Source organism: Zeus faber (assembly GCF_960531495.2).
Source record: "Zeus faber genome assembly, chromosome: 14".
In the NCBI taxonomy this organism is placed as follows: domain Eukaryota; kingdom Metazoa; phylum Chordata; class Actinopteri; order Zeiformes; family Zeidae; genus Zeus; species Zeus faber.
In genome coordinates this window covers 9,196,341-9,212,720 of record NC_137200.1, presented here as the reverse complement: position 1 = coordinate 9,212,720, position 16,380 = coordinate 9,196,341, and the positions used below count along the sequence as shown (strand labels likewise).

General features: G+C 45.7%; 1 protein-coding gene across 1 annotated transcript; it reads right to left on the bottom strand.

The window, feature by feature from the left end:
- Positions 1-353: 353 nt before the first annotated feature.
- On the bottom strand, positions 354-5,772 carry smg8 (SMG8 nonsense mediated mRNA decay factor). Its single transcript, XM_080014346.1, has 4 exons — positions 4,231-5,772; positions 2,912-3,057; positions 1,301-2,233; positions 354-567 (listed from the first exon to the last, which is right to left on the bottom strand). Exons 1-4 carry the CDS (start codon positions 5,765-5,767, stop codon positions 355-357), a joined length of 2,829 nt encoding a protein of 942 aa, XP_079870472.1. The 5' UTR covers positions 5,768-5,772; the 3' UTR covers position 354.
- Positions 5,773-16,380: the final 10,608 nt, after the last annotated feature.

Here is a 16,380-nt window from a genome sequence, read left to right as displayed (position 1 = left end):
AACGTAACTCTGTGCCTACATGAGGTTTTAAACATCGGCGACACAGCGGACTCAGAGCGACACACCCATTGAATCCCCACATAACCACTCAGGAAGCCCCACATTCCGTGTTCCTGGCCCGTTTAAAGATCGAGTATGCGGGTGATGTGCACCACCTAGTGGCGAAAGTGCGTGATACAAATTGGCATAAAATGATTCAACGACGTTCCCAGTTCAATCACTTTATTCTAAGCAGTAGTAGTAATACAATTAAATTGTTGATTCTGAAATAATTACCACCAATACTGTCAATTATATACACTTGACACACTAACACTGAGTAGTACGAAGACACAAGCACTTTAAGAACTTGATTCATTGCAGCGGAGGGCTGATTGTTGTGGCTCGCAAGATGTTCCGCAGCACCTTGTAACCTGTGAGCGGCTGGTTCTCCTTCGGGGGAAAGGCGGGTCCGCGTTCTGTCACGTAAGAGTAAGGGAAACGCAGCACCCACAGGCTGTCGGGGGGCAGCACCACCTCCGTCTGCTCTGGGTGGAACACGGGACACGGCGGAGGGCCTGGCTGGACCTGGAGGGTGCAGAGAGGGGGCGAAACACCGAATGAGAAACATCTTATCAATTGCATGGAGAGGGGACTTCCTTTAAATCAGGAACACTTCAGCTTCCCTTTGCGGTTTTAATTACATTTAAAAGCAATAAAGAAAAAAATCCACACCAGACTATTTGTGCTGCCTTCGCGTAAAATCAGGAGGTCAAGTTCAAACAGACATGTTACAATAAATGCACTGTTGCACACGGTTTTGACTAGTTCAATGAATGTGAGAGATTTGTCATGGACCAAAACAAGACAACACGATTAAAAAAATAAAAACATTTCAATTAGTTCACCTGGATTCCCCTAAAGAACAGATTTTATCCTTATATATTACTGGACAGTGCATTCTGGTAAAGGTGAACACTGCTCTAAAGTAAAAATGGTGCAGATATTTGAGATATCCATTATACAACTTTTTTGACAGTAGTGGACTGTAGTCCACTACTGTCAAAAAAGTTGTATAATGGGATTCGTGTGAAGTGGCAATATGCAAATATTTAATAAGTAATACATGGGTTTACAGTTCAACAGAGCCACAGACGGATGATCGATTTTGTACAGAGTTCACATGAGACTACTAGAAGATGGTGGTAGCATTGATATTTCTGGAAAATTTGAAAAAAATAAATGAAAATAGGAGGAGATAAGACTAATTTTGTTGTTACGGTGTACAAGTATGTTAACGCAGAGGGCCAAATCAACTAACCTGTGGGTTGAGTGTGATCTCCAGTGGGGCATCGGGCACCACAATGAAGAGCCGGGCCAGCTGAGCATAGTGAGGCTTTAGGCCACGGCCCTGGGTGGGTGTGGGGATGTACAGCGGCATGTCTGTATTGAGCACCCGGCTCGCGGGCTCCTTGGCGCCCCCGGGCCCCAAGACCTTCACAATCTTATCAGGCCCCGAGCTGATAAAACGTCGGCCCCTGCTGTCCTCGTACTCGAAGCCCACATAAGCCCGTGCCACATCGTCCCTTCTGCGGCCTCTCCCCAGTCCACCTGTGCTCCCGCGCTTACCTGCAGGAACCTTGTTGGGGGCGGGCCACAGCGAGGTGCCTCCGCTGTCGAGGGGGTCCATTAATCCAGTGTCGTCCTCTGAGCGAGAGCGCACCACCAGGTCCCACGGCAGGAGGAAGGAAGAGCCGGGAAGGAAGCCCGGCTGCTCCAGGCCCGTGTGGCAATTGTAGGACTTGGCCGAGCCCAGTTTCATCAAGGACCAGCTCGAGAACTTGGGGAGCAGCCCCTTGGGGCAGCCTGAGTGGAACATGCCTGGGAGGTACTCCACAGTGGAGGGCTGGCGGTCCACCAGGCTGGGTCTCTTGTGCTGGACCGGTGTTTCGCTCGAATCCGTTTCCCCATACGGCTCCAGACTGTCTGTGGACTGTCCCAGGCTGAGCGCCAGGCTGAGGCTGGTGTCCCCCTGGGTGTGGCCCTGCACGATGTTGTTGGGGGCAGAGGTGGCATCATCTGTGGTGGTGGTGGCGGCAGCCCTCAGCTTCTCCCCCTCATCAGGCACAGAGCTCTCGGATGGGGATGGCGGTGCATCGTGGCAGGCCAGGGCTGGTGCAGGGTCTGGCGTACTCGGCTGGAAGACTGGGAAGTTGATTCTGTCCAACTTTCCACAGCATTTCTCCTCCAGCATCTTAGAAAATGGGGACAGAGAAACAATATATTAGGCCTAGTTTGTATACAGGCATAACCACAAGCACAAAATATAAAAATTGTTTGCAATGTTCTAATTGATAAATAGCTTTTGTTTTTGAGAAAAGAACCTACGTAAGACTAATGCGGGGTTCATGAAACATGCGAAATCCCTCGATTTTGAGGCGCTTTTGGGCGCTCTTCAGGTGAATCAGATAATGAAAACCAACTGTCCCTAAACTGGAAGCAGCTGCCTGTTCATGTTGATTTGGATAGGTAGAGGACATGACACCATACAATTTACGCCATAAAAGGCATGCAGACTTAAGGCTTGTCTGCAAATATCTCCTAGAGAAAAGACCCAGGAAAGAGAACAGAATCGCTGTCAGCAAACGTATCAGAGTGCATCTCCCTCTCCATGTTAAGTTGAAGTACGATAGATTTTGTGCTTTAGAGACGTTTTCATCTTACCAAAGAACAAAATGAGATGAAAAAGACGAGTGCCTCTATATTTGTGGAAATGTTCAAGTAAAATTTATGATCAAATCGGCTCAGACGCAATACAGCCTTGGGGAATGGGAGTCACAATGTGTGTTGGATATCTTTCAACAAAACTTCTCAAGCTTATGCCTTATCATCATATGTGACAATCACAGAAGTGAATGATGAGTACGCTGACCTGGTAGAAGTCATAGTTGGCAGACTTGATGTCAAACGGATCTTCCCGCTGGGCCTGCTTCCTTCCACAGTTGCACGCGCTAGTGGTTCGCCCCCTGCTGTTGTGGTTGAGGATGGGTGGGTTGTGATCCATCTCTGGTTTTTCACCTTAAGAAATGACAAGTTAATATTCTGTCAATAGAGTTTAAATACATTAGCATCTCATTTCACGGTTCATACTCGAGGGAACCCACACTGGTTACTTTTCCAACCGCACTAAACTTCATGTATACAGTGTACAGATGGCTAATGCAACCACATCAGATACTGTCTAATACCACATTATCAGATAACATTCAAAATCGCATGTAAATTCAACTCAGTTTTATCACATTGAACTCTGAAAAGTCAAAGTATGATATTAGGCAAAAGCTCCCTAAAACAATTCAGACCTCAGGTTGTATTGATCCGCTAATATATTGTAATATAGAGTGTTGACCCGAGGGAATGTTTCATCATTACGTCAGTTTGACATCATCACTGTGACCCCCTTCACACCTGGCATTAACATGTGTCTCAGATGACCACAATCAGAATCAGATCAGATGACCACTATAGAATGTATTAGCATAAGTCAAAAGTCTGTTTTAAGAAAACACTCAGATCTACAGATTAAAGGGATAGTTCAAGTAGAACTAATAATAGTTGTCACCCCAAGTCTTCTGCAAGACAATAGTTTTCAAATAGCCTGTTCTTTTTTTATTTAAGCTAATGTACTTCATTTATGGTCCTACTATACACTATTTCTGAATTGTGGGACCACTATCAAAGCATATCCGCAGCCAAAGTCAAGTGACATTTGGCAAACACTACTGACACAGAAGAAAAGACAATTTATTAATCCCCAGGGTGAGATTTGTCCTCCACATTTAACCAATCACAGCTAGGAACACTGGGAAGCCAGGGCAAGGCTGTGCCCAGGGGACCAACTCAGACTTTTGACAAATGCCTTGGTCAAGTCCATCGGCAGGAGTCTGTAACCTAACGTGCATGTCTTTAGGATGGGAGGAAACCTGAGTACTCAGAGGAACCCCATGTGAACATGGTGGGATTCCGATTTCCACCCAGAACCTCAATTTGTCGCTGTAAGGAAAAGTGCCAACATTTACAAAAATAAGAAAACCACAAAGATTCAGAACAAAGACTTAAGGTTGGTCCAACTTAACACGGGCACCCTTATTTCGTGCGGCCCTGCCTGTTTGGCTTCTCCATGCCCCACAAGAAGACCTAGGCTATATATTTCTACCTCTCCATCGATTAAAGTAGATGTAAACAATTTACCAGACTGAGGCAACAAGTGGAACTTGTGAACACAGTGTTGGTCGGTGAGACTCCGCTCCTCGCACAGCTGGTGGCCGTTCCTCCAGAACTTGTAGCAGTCCTCATGCAGCTGCAGCGCGTAGTGTTGGAAGGCCACGCCGCGGGCGTGCTGGCTGTAGACGCGCAGGGCTTGCGCCAGCTGGTTCTTGTGCACCGCGGTGGTGTAGTTGTGCGGGAGGTTGGACTGGTAGGCGCTGTGCGCCAGTGGCAGCGCTTTCTGGCACCGGTTCTCGGAGAACTTTGCGTCGGCGTCGAGGAATCCCTCCAGCACTTTGAGTTGGCTCTGCGCTTTGGCGGCCAGGTCGGCGGTGTCCTCCTCCGTGTTATGGATGAGGACCTGGTGGAGGACGCGCGCCACCTGCGTCCACTTGGAATAGGTCGGGAGCTCGAAGTGCGAAGGCTGCGGGTTGCGACCGACGCTGTCATCGAAACCTTTCTTGGTCAGCACCAGCTCTACGTGCTGCCAGAGGAACTCCTTCAGGCTGCAGTCCGCCGGCTGTCCGCCCGCGGACGTGCTGCTGGAATCAACGCCAAAGTTCGGCTGTCTCGCCAAACGGCGCATCTTTTGGTAGCGCCTCGGACCCGACATCGGCGCATTCGCGTCTTGTTCGCGCAAAGTGCAGTTGGAACGGAGGTGTCCGAGCAACGCGGCCAGGGGATCCTCATCCGCCCCCGGTACCACGTAGACGAACGCCTGGTTGGCGGGCACGGTGAACAGACAGTTGCTGCTTTGGTTGGTGAGGACCCGACTTTTTCGGAAGATGCGGTAGATCTGGTCCTCCAAGGCGTGCTGGAGCCGTCTCCTGGGGGAGTGCTTTTTGGGTTTGTCGGGGGTCCCTCCCGAATCCGTCCCATTTCCACTGGAGACTTTCAGGGCCCCGTTCAGCTGGAAAACGAAGAGCAGGCGCGGGGGGCAGGGGCGGCAGTTCAACTTCCATTCTTTGGAGACCGGGCAGTCCTTGATGGAGGCGCGGACGAACGGTAGGACCTTCTGGCGCAGCGCGTCCAGGGCGCGGAAGAGCCGGTCGTAGGTGACGTCGAAGGCGCAGTTGGGGTGCACCGCGACGAGCACGTGGCAGAGGGAGAACAGGTAGAGCAGGTGCAGGCAGTGCCGCTGCTCCGCGTCTTTCCAGAAGTCGTGGGCGTCCGAGTGGCCGACCTCCGCGGAGAGAGACTCGCACGCCCGCAGCAGCTGCCGGGCGTCGCAGACCGAGTCGAGCACCAGGTACAGGACGCGGCTCTCCTGGCTGTAGAACACTCGAATGAGACCCCCGTCGTCCTCCTCGAGCCCGCCGAACGCCGGGAATAGGTGCTTGTCCGCGAGTGTGTTGATCAGAGACTCTTTGGGCGGCCCGGGCTGGATGGCGGTTTTACCGAATATACCGAGAACGCACAGACCTTCGTCTTTGTATAACGCGTCCTCTATTACCTCGGAGCGCAGGAGTGCTTCAACACACACAGGAAAAGACATTTTCGTACCGTCCACCTCCACCACCATCACGATCACCTTAGAGTCAAAACAACACGGGGAACAAATAGTTTGGCGCACCGACTTCCGGGTTCGTTTGGTTAAAAATGTTCGTGGACAACAAATGTCCTCCCGAGGCGATTTAATAAAATGTTTCACACATGACGCAGGGTTGAGCTGAAAACAATTGAAGCATAAACATCTCGATATATGGAGGATAAAACGTACTCATATGGATTATGTATTTCATTTAAGGAAGCCTTATTGGCATGGCGTTCTGAAAACGAACGTGCCAATAAATATAAAAAGAAATTGAGGTTGTTCCGTTGAAGTCGGAAATTGGAAAAATCAAACGTCCGAATTTTAAAAGTGCAAAGGAACAGCCGTTTTGAGACAGAATTCCAATTTGGAATCCACAAGAGCGTTGGAACGCACAACTTGGAACCCATGTTTTCATTAACGGAGTCAGTGGACCGCATCGTTTATGACCTCATTCCAATGGAATGCAGAAGTCCGCATACAATTTGCAAATAAAAGTCTTAGTACATGAAGTAATATAATGTTAGTACATTGTAAGATATAAATATATATTAATGATGCGTTTTAATAAAATTGAGGCAAAAGAAATAGAAAAATTAAAAGTCTATATTTTTATGTAAAAAAACAACTACTTAGTCTAAGACAAATACTCTCCCTGTTGTATGCATTTGTAAATTATCCTGCCAGTTGCTGTTTCTTTTAACTTTTTCAATACATAAAGATGAGAAAACGCCACAGAGAGTCTATCCAGTTATTTACAACAACAAAAAAATGTTGCTCTTTGGTAAAGTATTGATTCATATGACACCAATTACATCTTGCAAGAGAAATGGCTGGCATCTCATTTCTTCATAAATTATGCAGCCTAACACCTACTATGTTAGTAAGGTGCCTTTGGTCATTTAGTTTAGTTCACCAGATACCAGTTGCCCCTGATACTGCAAAATATTTTTCTTCAAAGTTTTTAAAGCAAAAACTGGCAACGAACACCTATTACGTCTAAATTTAATAAACAACTATCGCATGATTTTCGAGTAGCATGTTCCTGCAATAGAGAAGGCTGCCATTTCTGGACTGCATTTCTAGGACCTAGAAATAACTCAACTCAAGGCCCTAAAAGCCTTATCACTGTTTACCAACGGGATATACATTTCTTATGAACAATACTTGACAAATTTTTACATTATTTTATTTTATATTATATATATTATATTTAATCATATTTGATCATAATGCATGTCAATATTTTTGTTGTATTTACTAGATAACTATTGTAATAATTATTCATTCATATCGCTTAGCCATATGTAACAAGTTACACAAATATATATTCCAGTTATTCACTTCATATATTTTTTATGTGTTTATATCTTAACCAAATATAATTAAGGTCATGTCTTGCTTTGGCACACTATAAACCTCTATAATATACTTTAAATTCCCCCAAAAACAATTAAATGCTGAATACTACTGTGACTAATACACAACACCAGCAAAAGGAAAGTTTTAATTGTATTCTTCTACTGTACAACACACTTGATTATGAATCTAAAGAAGTATTAATAGAGAAAATAAATGGTGTTATCAGTATTTTCCCAAGTGGGGACTGGAAAAACAGAAATTCATAAAAAGATAAAATAAAATAAGATAAGGAAAATCTGAAATTCTCTTCAATGGTTCTTGTGTAGCCCCCCCAGGGTAGATTTTGAGAGGATCAGTGATGGAAGAAGTACACAAACCTTCTCCTGCCTCACATTTACAAAACAAAACTTGAGATAAAATATTGCAATTGTTAGGAATCTCCCCCAAAATATATAAAAAAATATATATAGTTACAGGCTTTCAATACCACAGCCAGTTGTAAGACATACAAAAATAAAAAGGCAAGGCAAGCTTATTTTTATCACACATTTCATACACAAGGGTAATTCAAAGCGTTTGACATGAGGGATACAATTATTTTTTAAATATAAATGCAAAGAAAAAAAATTAAAAGATAAATAAAATAATATCACAGAGATAACTGGTTAGATTCAAAACAGGCCGAGTCGGGTGCATCCAAAAAAATATATCAAAAAACAGACTAAAAGACGAGGTTAATGTGCAATTTACAGACATTTGTTCAAATGCGTTAACTGGTTAACAGAATAAATTAGCTACAAATGCACTACGGTTAAAACACACATTTCTGAAAAATAAATGTGCAAAAATTGTTGGATGTTAAATCTGCATGCCGTGGTCTGGGCGGCGGAGCAGGGAGCCACCGAGGTCTGGATTGAGAGGCCGTCTCTAGAAGAGAGAAAGAAAATCTAGAGGTTTTTTTTTTGTTTTTTTTAGTTATTAATTTTAATAAGATACAACATTGTTCAGCTGTGTTATGAAGCAGAAACAAGATGAACAAAATGAGATTAAAAATTTGTTTTCTTTGGAATAGAAACTTACAACAAAAATAATGGAAACCTTTTCATTTGTTTAAGAACTAACATTTTGAGCAAGTGCCTAGCAAATACCTAACCTCTCAAAATCCAAACCTTTGTTATGTATTCATGCCTTGCCCTCTAATTATCCATCAACATTGCTGTATCCTATGATTTTTTGCCTGTAGCCTGGTAATCCTAGAAGGGGAATCCATCTTCTGTGGCCCCTTCTCAAGGTTTCTCCCCTCTTTTTTTTCTGAGTTTTTACTGGCCAAGATGAGGGTTCAGACTAGGGGATGGGGTTGATTTGTATGTGAAATGTGAAGCATTCTATGTGAAATACTGTACTGTGATTGGGGGCTATATAAATAAAAATAAATAAATAAACTTGACTTGACTGTTTCAATGCCATTTGCGTATCATCTGTATATTAACAGCATCTACAGTAATACTGAATACTGTTGGTGCTGAATAAATACTGGACGACCTTTCCAAGTGTTATTCTCATCCGAGAGGAATAAATGCATTGGGTTGAGATCATGTTTTTCTGTACTATCTGACTTGTTTTGGATTTTTGTATTGGGAATATACTGTGGTACACTGGACCAATAACTGACACCAGTGTCCCTATCGGTGCTCATCATGAGATAAAGACATTCCTATGAGCAGCAGCTCTTTTGCTCCATCATCCACATACCTGTCAATGTCCATCTCACCTCCACCCTCGTCAGTGTCGATGACCAGCTGATCCTTGCTCATCTCGATTCCATCCTCCTCGTTGTGCTTCATCCTGGCCAGGGGCTTCTTCTTCTGGCAGCGTCTCCACATCACAATCAACCCTGTGACTAGACAGGAGAGTGAGAGGAGAGATGTTTTTCTTTCGAGCAGTCTTACCTTGACATTCATGCATTCACACTGTAAGATGTACTAATGTACAAAGCCGCCAAATTCTTTTGTATGTGCTCATAAACTTTGTAATGCGGCTTGTCAAAATGTGTTTACTCGAGATGGAGCAATTCAGGATCCATCAAGCCTCTGTCAAAGAACAGGTCAGAAATTATTGTTAATAAAAGATTATCACTTCATAGTCTAGGTGCATTATGCTGACTGTGACAAACAAAGGGAGTTTATTGCTTGCACTACATTTCCTGGTTTAAAATCAGAACCATTTTTTTCTCTGGTTATTGGTTATTTCCTGTTCCTTCTGAACATCTCCCCAATACCCGTCTTTTTATTTGCTTGCAATTTCCAATCTTTGTTGTTTCTAATGTTATTTCCAATGTTTGTTGTGGGCAGATGTGGAAAAAAAAACATGATTCATTAGACCAGGCCACCTTCTTCCATTGCTCCATGGTCCAATTCTGCCGCTCACATGCCCATTGAAGACGCTTACAGCAGTGGACAGGGGTCAGCATGGGCACTCTGACCGGCACTGCGGCTATGCAGCCCCATACAGCAAGCTGTGATGCACCGTGTGTTCTGACACCTTTCTATCATAGCAGCATTAACTTTTTCAGCAATTTGGGCTACAGATGTTCTTCTATGGGGTTGGACCAGACAGGCTAGCCTTCGCTCCCCACGCGCATCATTGAACATGGGCACCCATGGGCACCCATTACCCTGTCCTGACCCTGTGTTCACCGGTTGTCCTTCCTTGGACCACTTTTGGAAGGTACTAACCACTGCATCCCGGGAACACCCCACAAGACCTGCTCAGACCCAGTCGTCTAGCCATCACAATTTGGCCCTTGTCAAAGTTGCTCAGATCCTTACACTTTGCCATTTTTCCTGCTTCCTACACATCAACTTCAAGAACTGTATTACGGTATAAATATCAAACCCCTTGACAGGTGCCATTGGAACGAGATGAGCAATGTTATTCATGAAGTGAATCATGAATCATGAAGTGTCATGAAGTGTTTCGAGAGGCTGATTTAGGATTACATCTGCGCCTCCCTCCCCCGCACCTTGGACCCGTTGCAGTTCGCGTACCGGCAGAACAGATCCACGGATGACACGGTCTCCCAGGTACTGCACACCACGCTCACGCACCTGGATGGCCAGAAGGGGGCCTATGTGAGAATGCTGTTCATCGATTATAGTTCAGCTTTCAACACCATAGTTCCCACCAGACTGGCTGTCAAGCTGATGGAGCTCGGATTGAATGGTCCGCTGTGCACCTGGATCCTGGACTTCCTCACAGGCCGCCCCCAGGTGGTCAAGGTGGGGAAGTACATGTCAAGCTCCCTCACCCTGAATACAGGATCCCCCCAGGGCTGCGTCCTCAGCCCCTTACTGTACTCCCTGTACACACATGACTGTGTGGCCAGGTCCAGCTCCAACACCATCATCAAGTTTGCTGACGACACCGTGGTCGTGGGCCTGATCACCGACTGCGATGAGAAGGCCTACCGCGAGGAGGTGGCTGACCTGTCACTCTGGTGCCAGGACAACAGCCTACACCTGAACGTCAGCAAAACCAAGGAGCTGATTGTGGACTTTAGGCGTGGATCACAATCGAGGACGCACGCGCCCTTGTGGATTAATGGGACTTCTGTTGATAGGGTGAGCAGCTTCAGATATCTGGGAGTCCACATCACAGAGGACTTAACATGGACTGTTCACACAGACACTCTGGTGAGAAAGGCGAGGCAGCGTCTCTACCACCTCAGGCAGCTGAGGAAATTCCGGGTCTCTGTGAGGATCCTCAAGTCCTTCTACTCTGGAGCAGTGGAGAGCATCCTGACAGGCAACATCACTGCCTGGTTTGGGAACTGTACTGCCCAGGACAGGCGGGCCCTGCAGAGGCTGGTGCGTTCAGCTGAACGTACCACTGGAACTACCCTCCCCCCCTTGCAGGAGTTATACACCAGGAGGTGTAGTAGCAGAGTCCGTAGGATCATGAAGGATCCTCATCACCCCAACAACGGACTGTTTCAGCTGCTGCGGTCAGGCAAGCGCCTCCGCAGTCACACAGCGAGAACAGAGAGACTGAGACTGAGTTTTTTCCCACACACCATTAGAACTGTCAACGCTGACCTCACCAGGGGTCCTAACTGAGCCATACACATAGGCTCCACTACCTACTGTACTGTATGTAGCATACTGTACCGCATACTGTGTCACTGTTCAGGGTTGTTCGTGATGCCGTATTGCAGCGCCGTACTGTTGTATACTGTGCTGTATTATCCCAAACACTACTCCCTCTATTCACATTCACATGCCACTTTAATTCACATGCCACTTTAAATGCACATATCTGTATATACATAGGCATATTCCCTCTATCTATACCATTTTATTTCATTTTATTTTTATTGTATTTTATTCTATATATTTTTATCTTATTCTATAAGTATTCCACTTACTGTATTACGTTTTAGGAGTCAGTTAGTCGGTCTATTAGAAAGGAATTTTCTACTTCTTATTTTATTTTTTATTTTTTCCTAGGACATATTGTGTGCTATCACTCATTTCACTGCATATATGTATGGAAGTATGTTTATGTATGTGACAAATAAAAAATCTTTAATCTTGAATCTTGAATTCACTTTACCTGTCAGTGCTTTTAATTTTGTGCCTGATCAGTGTATACAAAACTTTGAACACTGAAATCAATGTTATCACTAACCACTCAAATATTTGAATCTAACAAAGTTCAAAGTTCAAAGTTCCAGTTAAATCTCTGTCAAAAAACTGTTATGAATTTGAGCCAGGCCATAAACAACAAGCTTACGCTTAACTACAATTGGTAAAAAATCTGTGTATGTCTCTGCTTCCCGCTTTCAACACTTAACCAGCACCCTTGGCCCTGAGGGAAAAACAACCATTCCACTGGAGATATTTGGCAAGTATTGGCAACTTACTTGCAAGTTGCATTCTCTACATACAACTATCCAAAGATTACAAGACAATCTTACACTTGGATATCTTACTGACAATTTTATTTCTGGTCTCGTTCAGTGAGACCAGTTCACTTGTGCTAAATGTCAAACTCAAGGCTCCACCTTGTGGATGAGACCTTCTGGATTGCATTCTTCTATTGACCAAAACATGACAACACAGCAAGGGTATAAACATCAATTACACTGATTGATGTAAACCCCAATTTCAGTCCTCTATATTCAGAATATACCCACCGCTAAATTACAAATCACCAAATCTGTGTAGGGGAAAATAATCACCATATTAACTGGACATACAGTCGATAGTAGAAAGAAATAGTACACCAAGAAATAGACAAATGAAATATCGAAATCTGATGATAAATAAAGCTTGTGGTGAGATCGAGGTAAGGTTGAACTCATGACCTGACCATTCAAGTGTTGTTATCAGGAAGCCGGTAAGCACAAATGGGTCGTGGGGAACTTTATTTATGCAACATAGTATTTGAGATTAACCAGAATAAATGTGGTGAATCACTTTTGAGATAATCAAAATGCCATAATATGGACAATAGAAAGCTCCACTGTGCAATGTTTCTTTTTTTACGATAAAAGTAATTATTTTCAACGAATGAGGTGCAAAAATCGCCATCGAAACTCATGTAAACATATAAGGGCAATTCCCCACATGGCCAGGCCTCTAGTGGCCACAGCAACCAACAGGGGTAGCAGAATCTTTTGTTTGGGGTGCTTAGGGGGGAGGTGCTCGTGATATCCAAAATTGAAAACCCTCAATACCAGTAGCCAGGAAAACACTGCCACAACATGACAGATGAGATGAGATGAGAGGAGCGGTAAACCTAACCCGTTGACGCCACTGGATTAAACTGAAATTATAACTAAACCTTGTGTGTATTGGTAAGGACGTTTGGAATAGAAAAAAAAAAATCTGCCAGTTATTAAAAACAAAAACAAAAAACAGCTCAAAATGTATGTACCCGCACAATGCTAGTTTTTCCCAGCACAATGTGATCAAGTGGCCAAGTTGGTTCGATATTCAGATATTCAACAGCCATTCCTCCGGATCCCACAAGGGAGAGTAGAGTCCCCGTTGCAGCTTCACTGACAGCGCGTATTAGGGGCCGTCTACAAACTACATGATATATTGAAAAAAATGTAGTAACTTTATCTGTTATGTGACTTAGCGCACCCCGACTAGGTCTATGTAGTACTATGACACAGACATTTACATTTACATTTAGTCATTTAGCAGACGCTTTTATCCAAAGCGACTTACAAGGGAGAAAAACATTCAAGCTACATTGCGACAGAGACATTAGTGTAACAATAAATACTGCTGAGTAGTGCTAAGTAATTGTAGGTTAGGACAGGAGGTACTCACTGAAGAGCTGGGTCCTCAAGTGATTCTTAAAGACAGAGAGGGAGGTCCCTGCTCTAGTCATTTTTGGCAGCTCGTTCCACCAACGTGGAACTACAAATGAGAATAGCCTGGATTGCCATGGCTGTATGGCCGGCAGAGCCAGGCGACGCTCATTTGACGAGCGCAGCATCCGGGGGGCAACATGTGCTCTTACAAGAGCATTTAAGTAGGCGGGAGCATTCCCAGCAATCACTCTGTAGGCCAGCATAAGAGACTTGAACTTGATGCGGGCGGCTACAGGTAACCAGTGGAGCTCGATGAGCAGCGGAGTGACATGTGCCCTCTTTGGCTGGTTGAACACCAGTCGCGCAGCCGCATTCTGTATCATCTGCAGTGGCTTCACCGCACAGGCCGGCAAGCCTGTTAAGAGGGCGTTGCAGTAGCCGAGACGGGACATCACCAAGGTTTGTACCAGCAGTTGAGTGGCATATTGGGTCAGGTACGGCCTGACTTTTCGGATGTTGAGTAGTGCGAAGCGGCAGGACCGGGAGACGGCGGCAACATGGTGCGAGAATGTCAGTTGGTCATCAATAATGACACCAAGATTCCTTGCAGCCTTGGTAGGAACAAGAGATAGAGAGTTGATTTTAATATCAATGTTGTGATAAATACCTTGTTTGGCCGGGAAGACCAGCAGTTCCATTTTCGCCAGATTTAGTTAAAGATGATAATCCTTCATCCATGTGGATATGTCAGCGAGAGAATCCGAGATCCGCGTCGAGACAGTGGGGTCGTCGGGCGGGAAGGACAGATAGAGTTGAGTATCATCCGCATAGCAGTGATATGAAAAGCCATGTGAGCGGATGATCGGGCCCAGTGAGGTGGTGTATATGGCAAAGAGGAGGGGTCCTAGCACCGAGCCTTGGGCCACCCCTGTGGTGAGGTTGTGGGGCACAGACAGCTGGCCTCGCCATGTCACACTGAACGAGAGCGCCCAGTAAGGTAAGATTCGAACCAGGAAAGTGCACTGCCCGTTATGCCCATACTTGAGAGTATGGACAGGAGTATGCAATGATTGACAGACAACATGTTACACAGCCTTTCAATTTAAAAAAAAAAGGTTCCTGTTTTTATTAATTAAATTGAAAGTACTATATAGACCTGGTTTGGGTGTCCTAAGTCACATGACAGAAAAGCTATTAGTTTTGTTAAATTCAGGTCACGTCACTTGTAGACGATCCCTAGTACGTCGCCGCCTCGTTCCGGGGACGCGGTCTGAACGTCGAACCCACTTTACCACGGTCCTGGCAAGAGACAGTGGCTACCTGGCCACGGTATGCTCGCTGCAGTGGATAAACATTCACCAACAGAACAGCAATATCTAAAATAAATAATTATGATAAACGACCATAACGATCCACTCGGCCATTTAAAGGTGTTACCGATTTAAAAGAAATATCTGCAGCCGGAGTAATGCACCTGTGACACCTGGTTGAAAGTGGCCTCGGGTTACTCATCGCTTTACTTTTCACACGCGATCGAGATGCTCCATACGAGAAGCCACGAAGCGGCTCCACTCTGTAGGTCTCCGTTCAATCCAACGGATTCGTATTCAACGCTCGTATGGCGTGAAATGTTTCGTTTCACTTCCGAGAACCGAACGCACTCGCGGCGTGTGTCCGTCAACGCGTCGGCGTGTTCGGAGTACCGCTGCAACTGTGCAAGGCTCGCCAACGATCCGTCCACATCGAACGAATCGTTCAAGCGACCCGCGGAGTCGGGAAATGAGCGGGCGAGAGCACTGAGGACTTGATTAAAGTTGTGAAAAAAAAAAAAAAGACCAATGCATTTGTCATGATTCATGAAGCTCGGGAATGTGAATGGTTTACGCTTTGCCTTTTCACCTAAATATACAATTTTTTTTTTTTTAATATTTGTTTTGTTGCGGTCTTGTTTTTGTTTTCATTGCTTTCCTTTATTACGGACAGCAGCGAAGAGAGAGAGATAATGGCACTGTGCTCCGGGGGGGTTATCTCCCAAATAGGAGCCTTTCTGTGTGGAGTTTGCATGTTCTCCCCGTGCTCACATGGGGTTTCCTCCACCTCACGTCAGTAAGGACCCCCACCAAAAACATGCACACATCATCGTCTGACCAGCGATGGACACTCATCACCTGGTCCCCGGGCACGTCCACATATGCTGCCCACTGCTCCTGGCTGTGGCCCCGGAGGAAGGACAAGCCAGGATGGGTTAAATGCAGAGGATCCATTTCACCAGCCACCATCCAAAAGCATGTGCATGTGTGTGTGTGTGTGCATGTGTTGTAGTGTGGTGTGTTGCGTGACAAATAAAGACTGTTTCTTTCAAATGTTGGGATAGAGAGAGAGAGAGAGAGAGAGAGAGAGAGAGAGGGAGAAAACGCGGCGCGCCGCAAATGACCGGACCCAGATTCGAACCAGGGTCGCTCGCTGCGAGGCAATGCTCGTTACGCCACCAGAACGCCCCCGAATTTAAATGTGTGAGAGTTTTCCTTCGCAACGTGGAGCCAGCCACCTCCTCCCACCCCCCCCCCCCCCCCCTCGCCGAATCTGCAATAAACCGACTGGTTTAAACGAACGACGAATGGAGAAAATCCAACGACCCCTCTTTCTTTGTTAACCGAGTAACCCGTAAATAACCGAATCCGAAAAACCGAGTCGAGCCCCGCACCGCTAGTTGGGAGCTATTTTAAATGCGCCCCCCCCCCCCCCCCCCGCGTCCCGCCCCGCCCCGGTTACGCTCTGTGACGTCACGGCCACCCGCCCCACCCCTCTCCAATGACCGCTGGCGCGTGCTGACGCGCGCCCACAGCCGGCACGGAGCGGAGAGGTCTGCGCGCAGCTCCAAGTCCCCCCCGTCTGTCCTGTCCAGGAATGAGAAGCG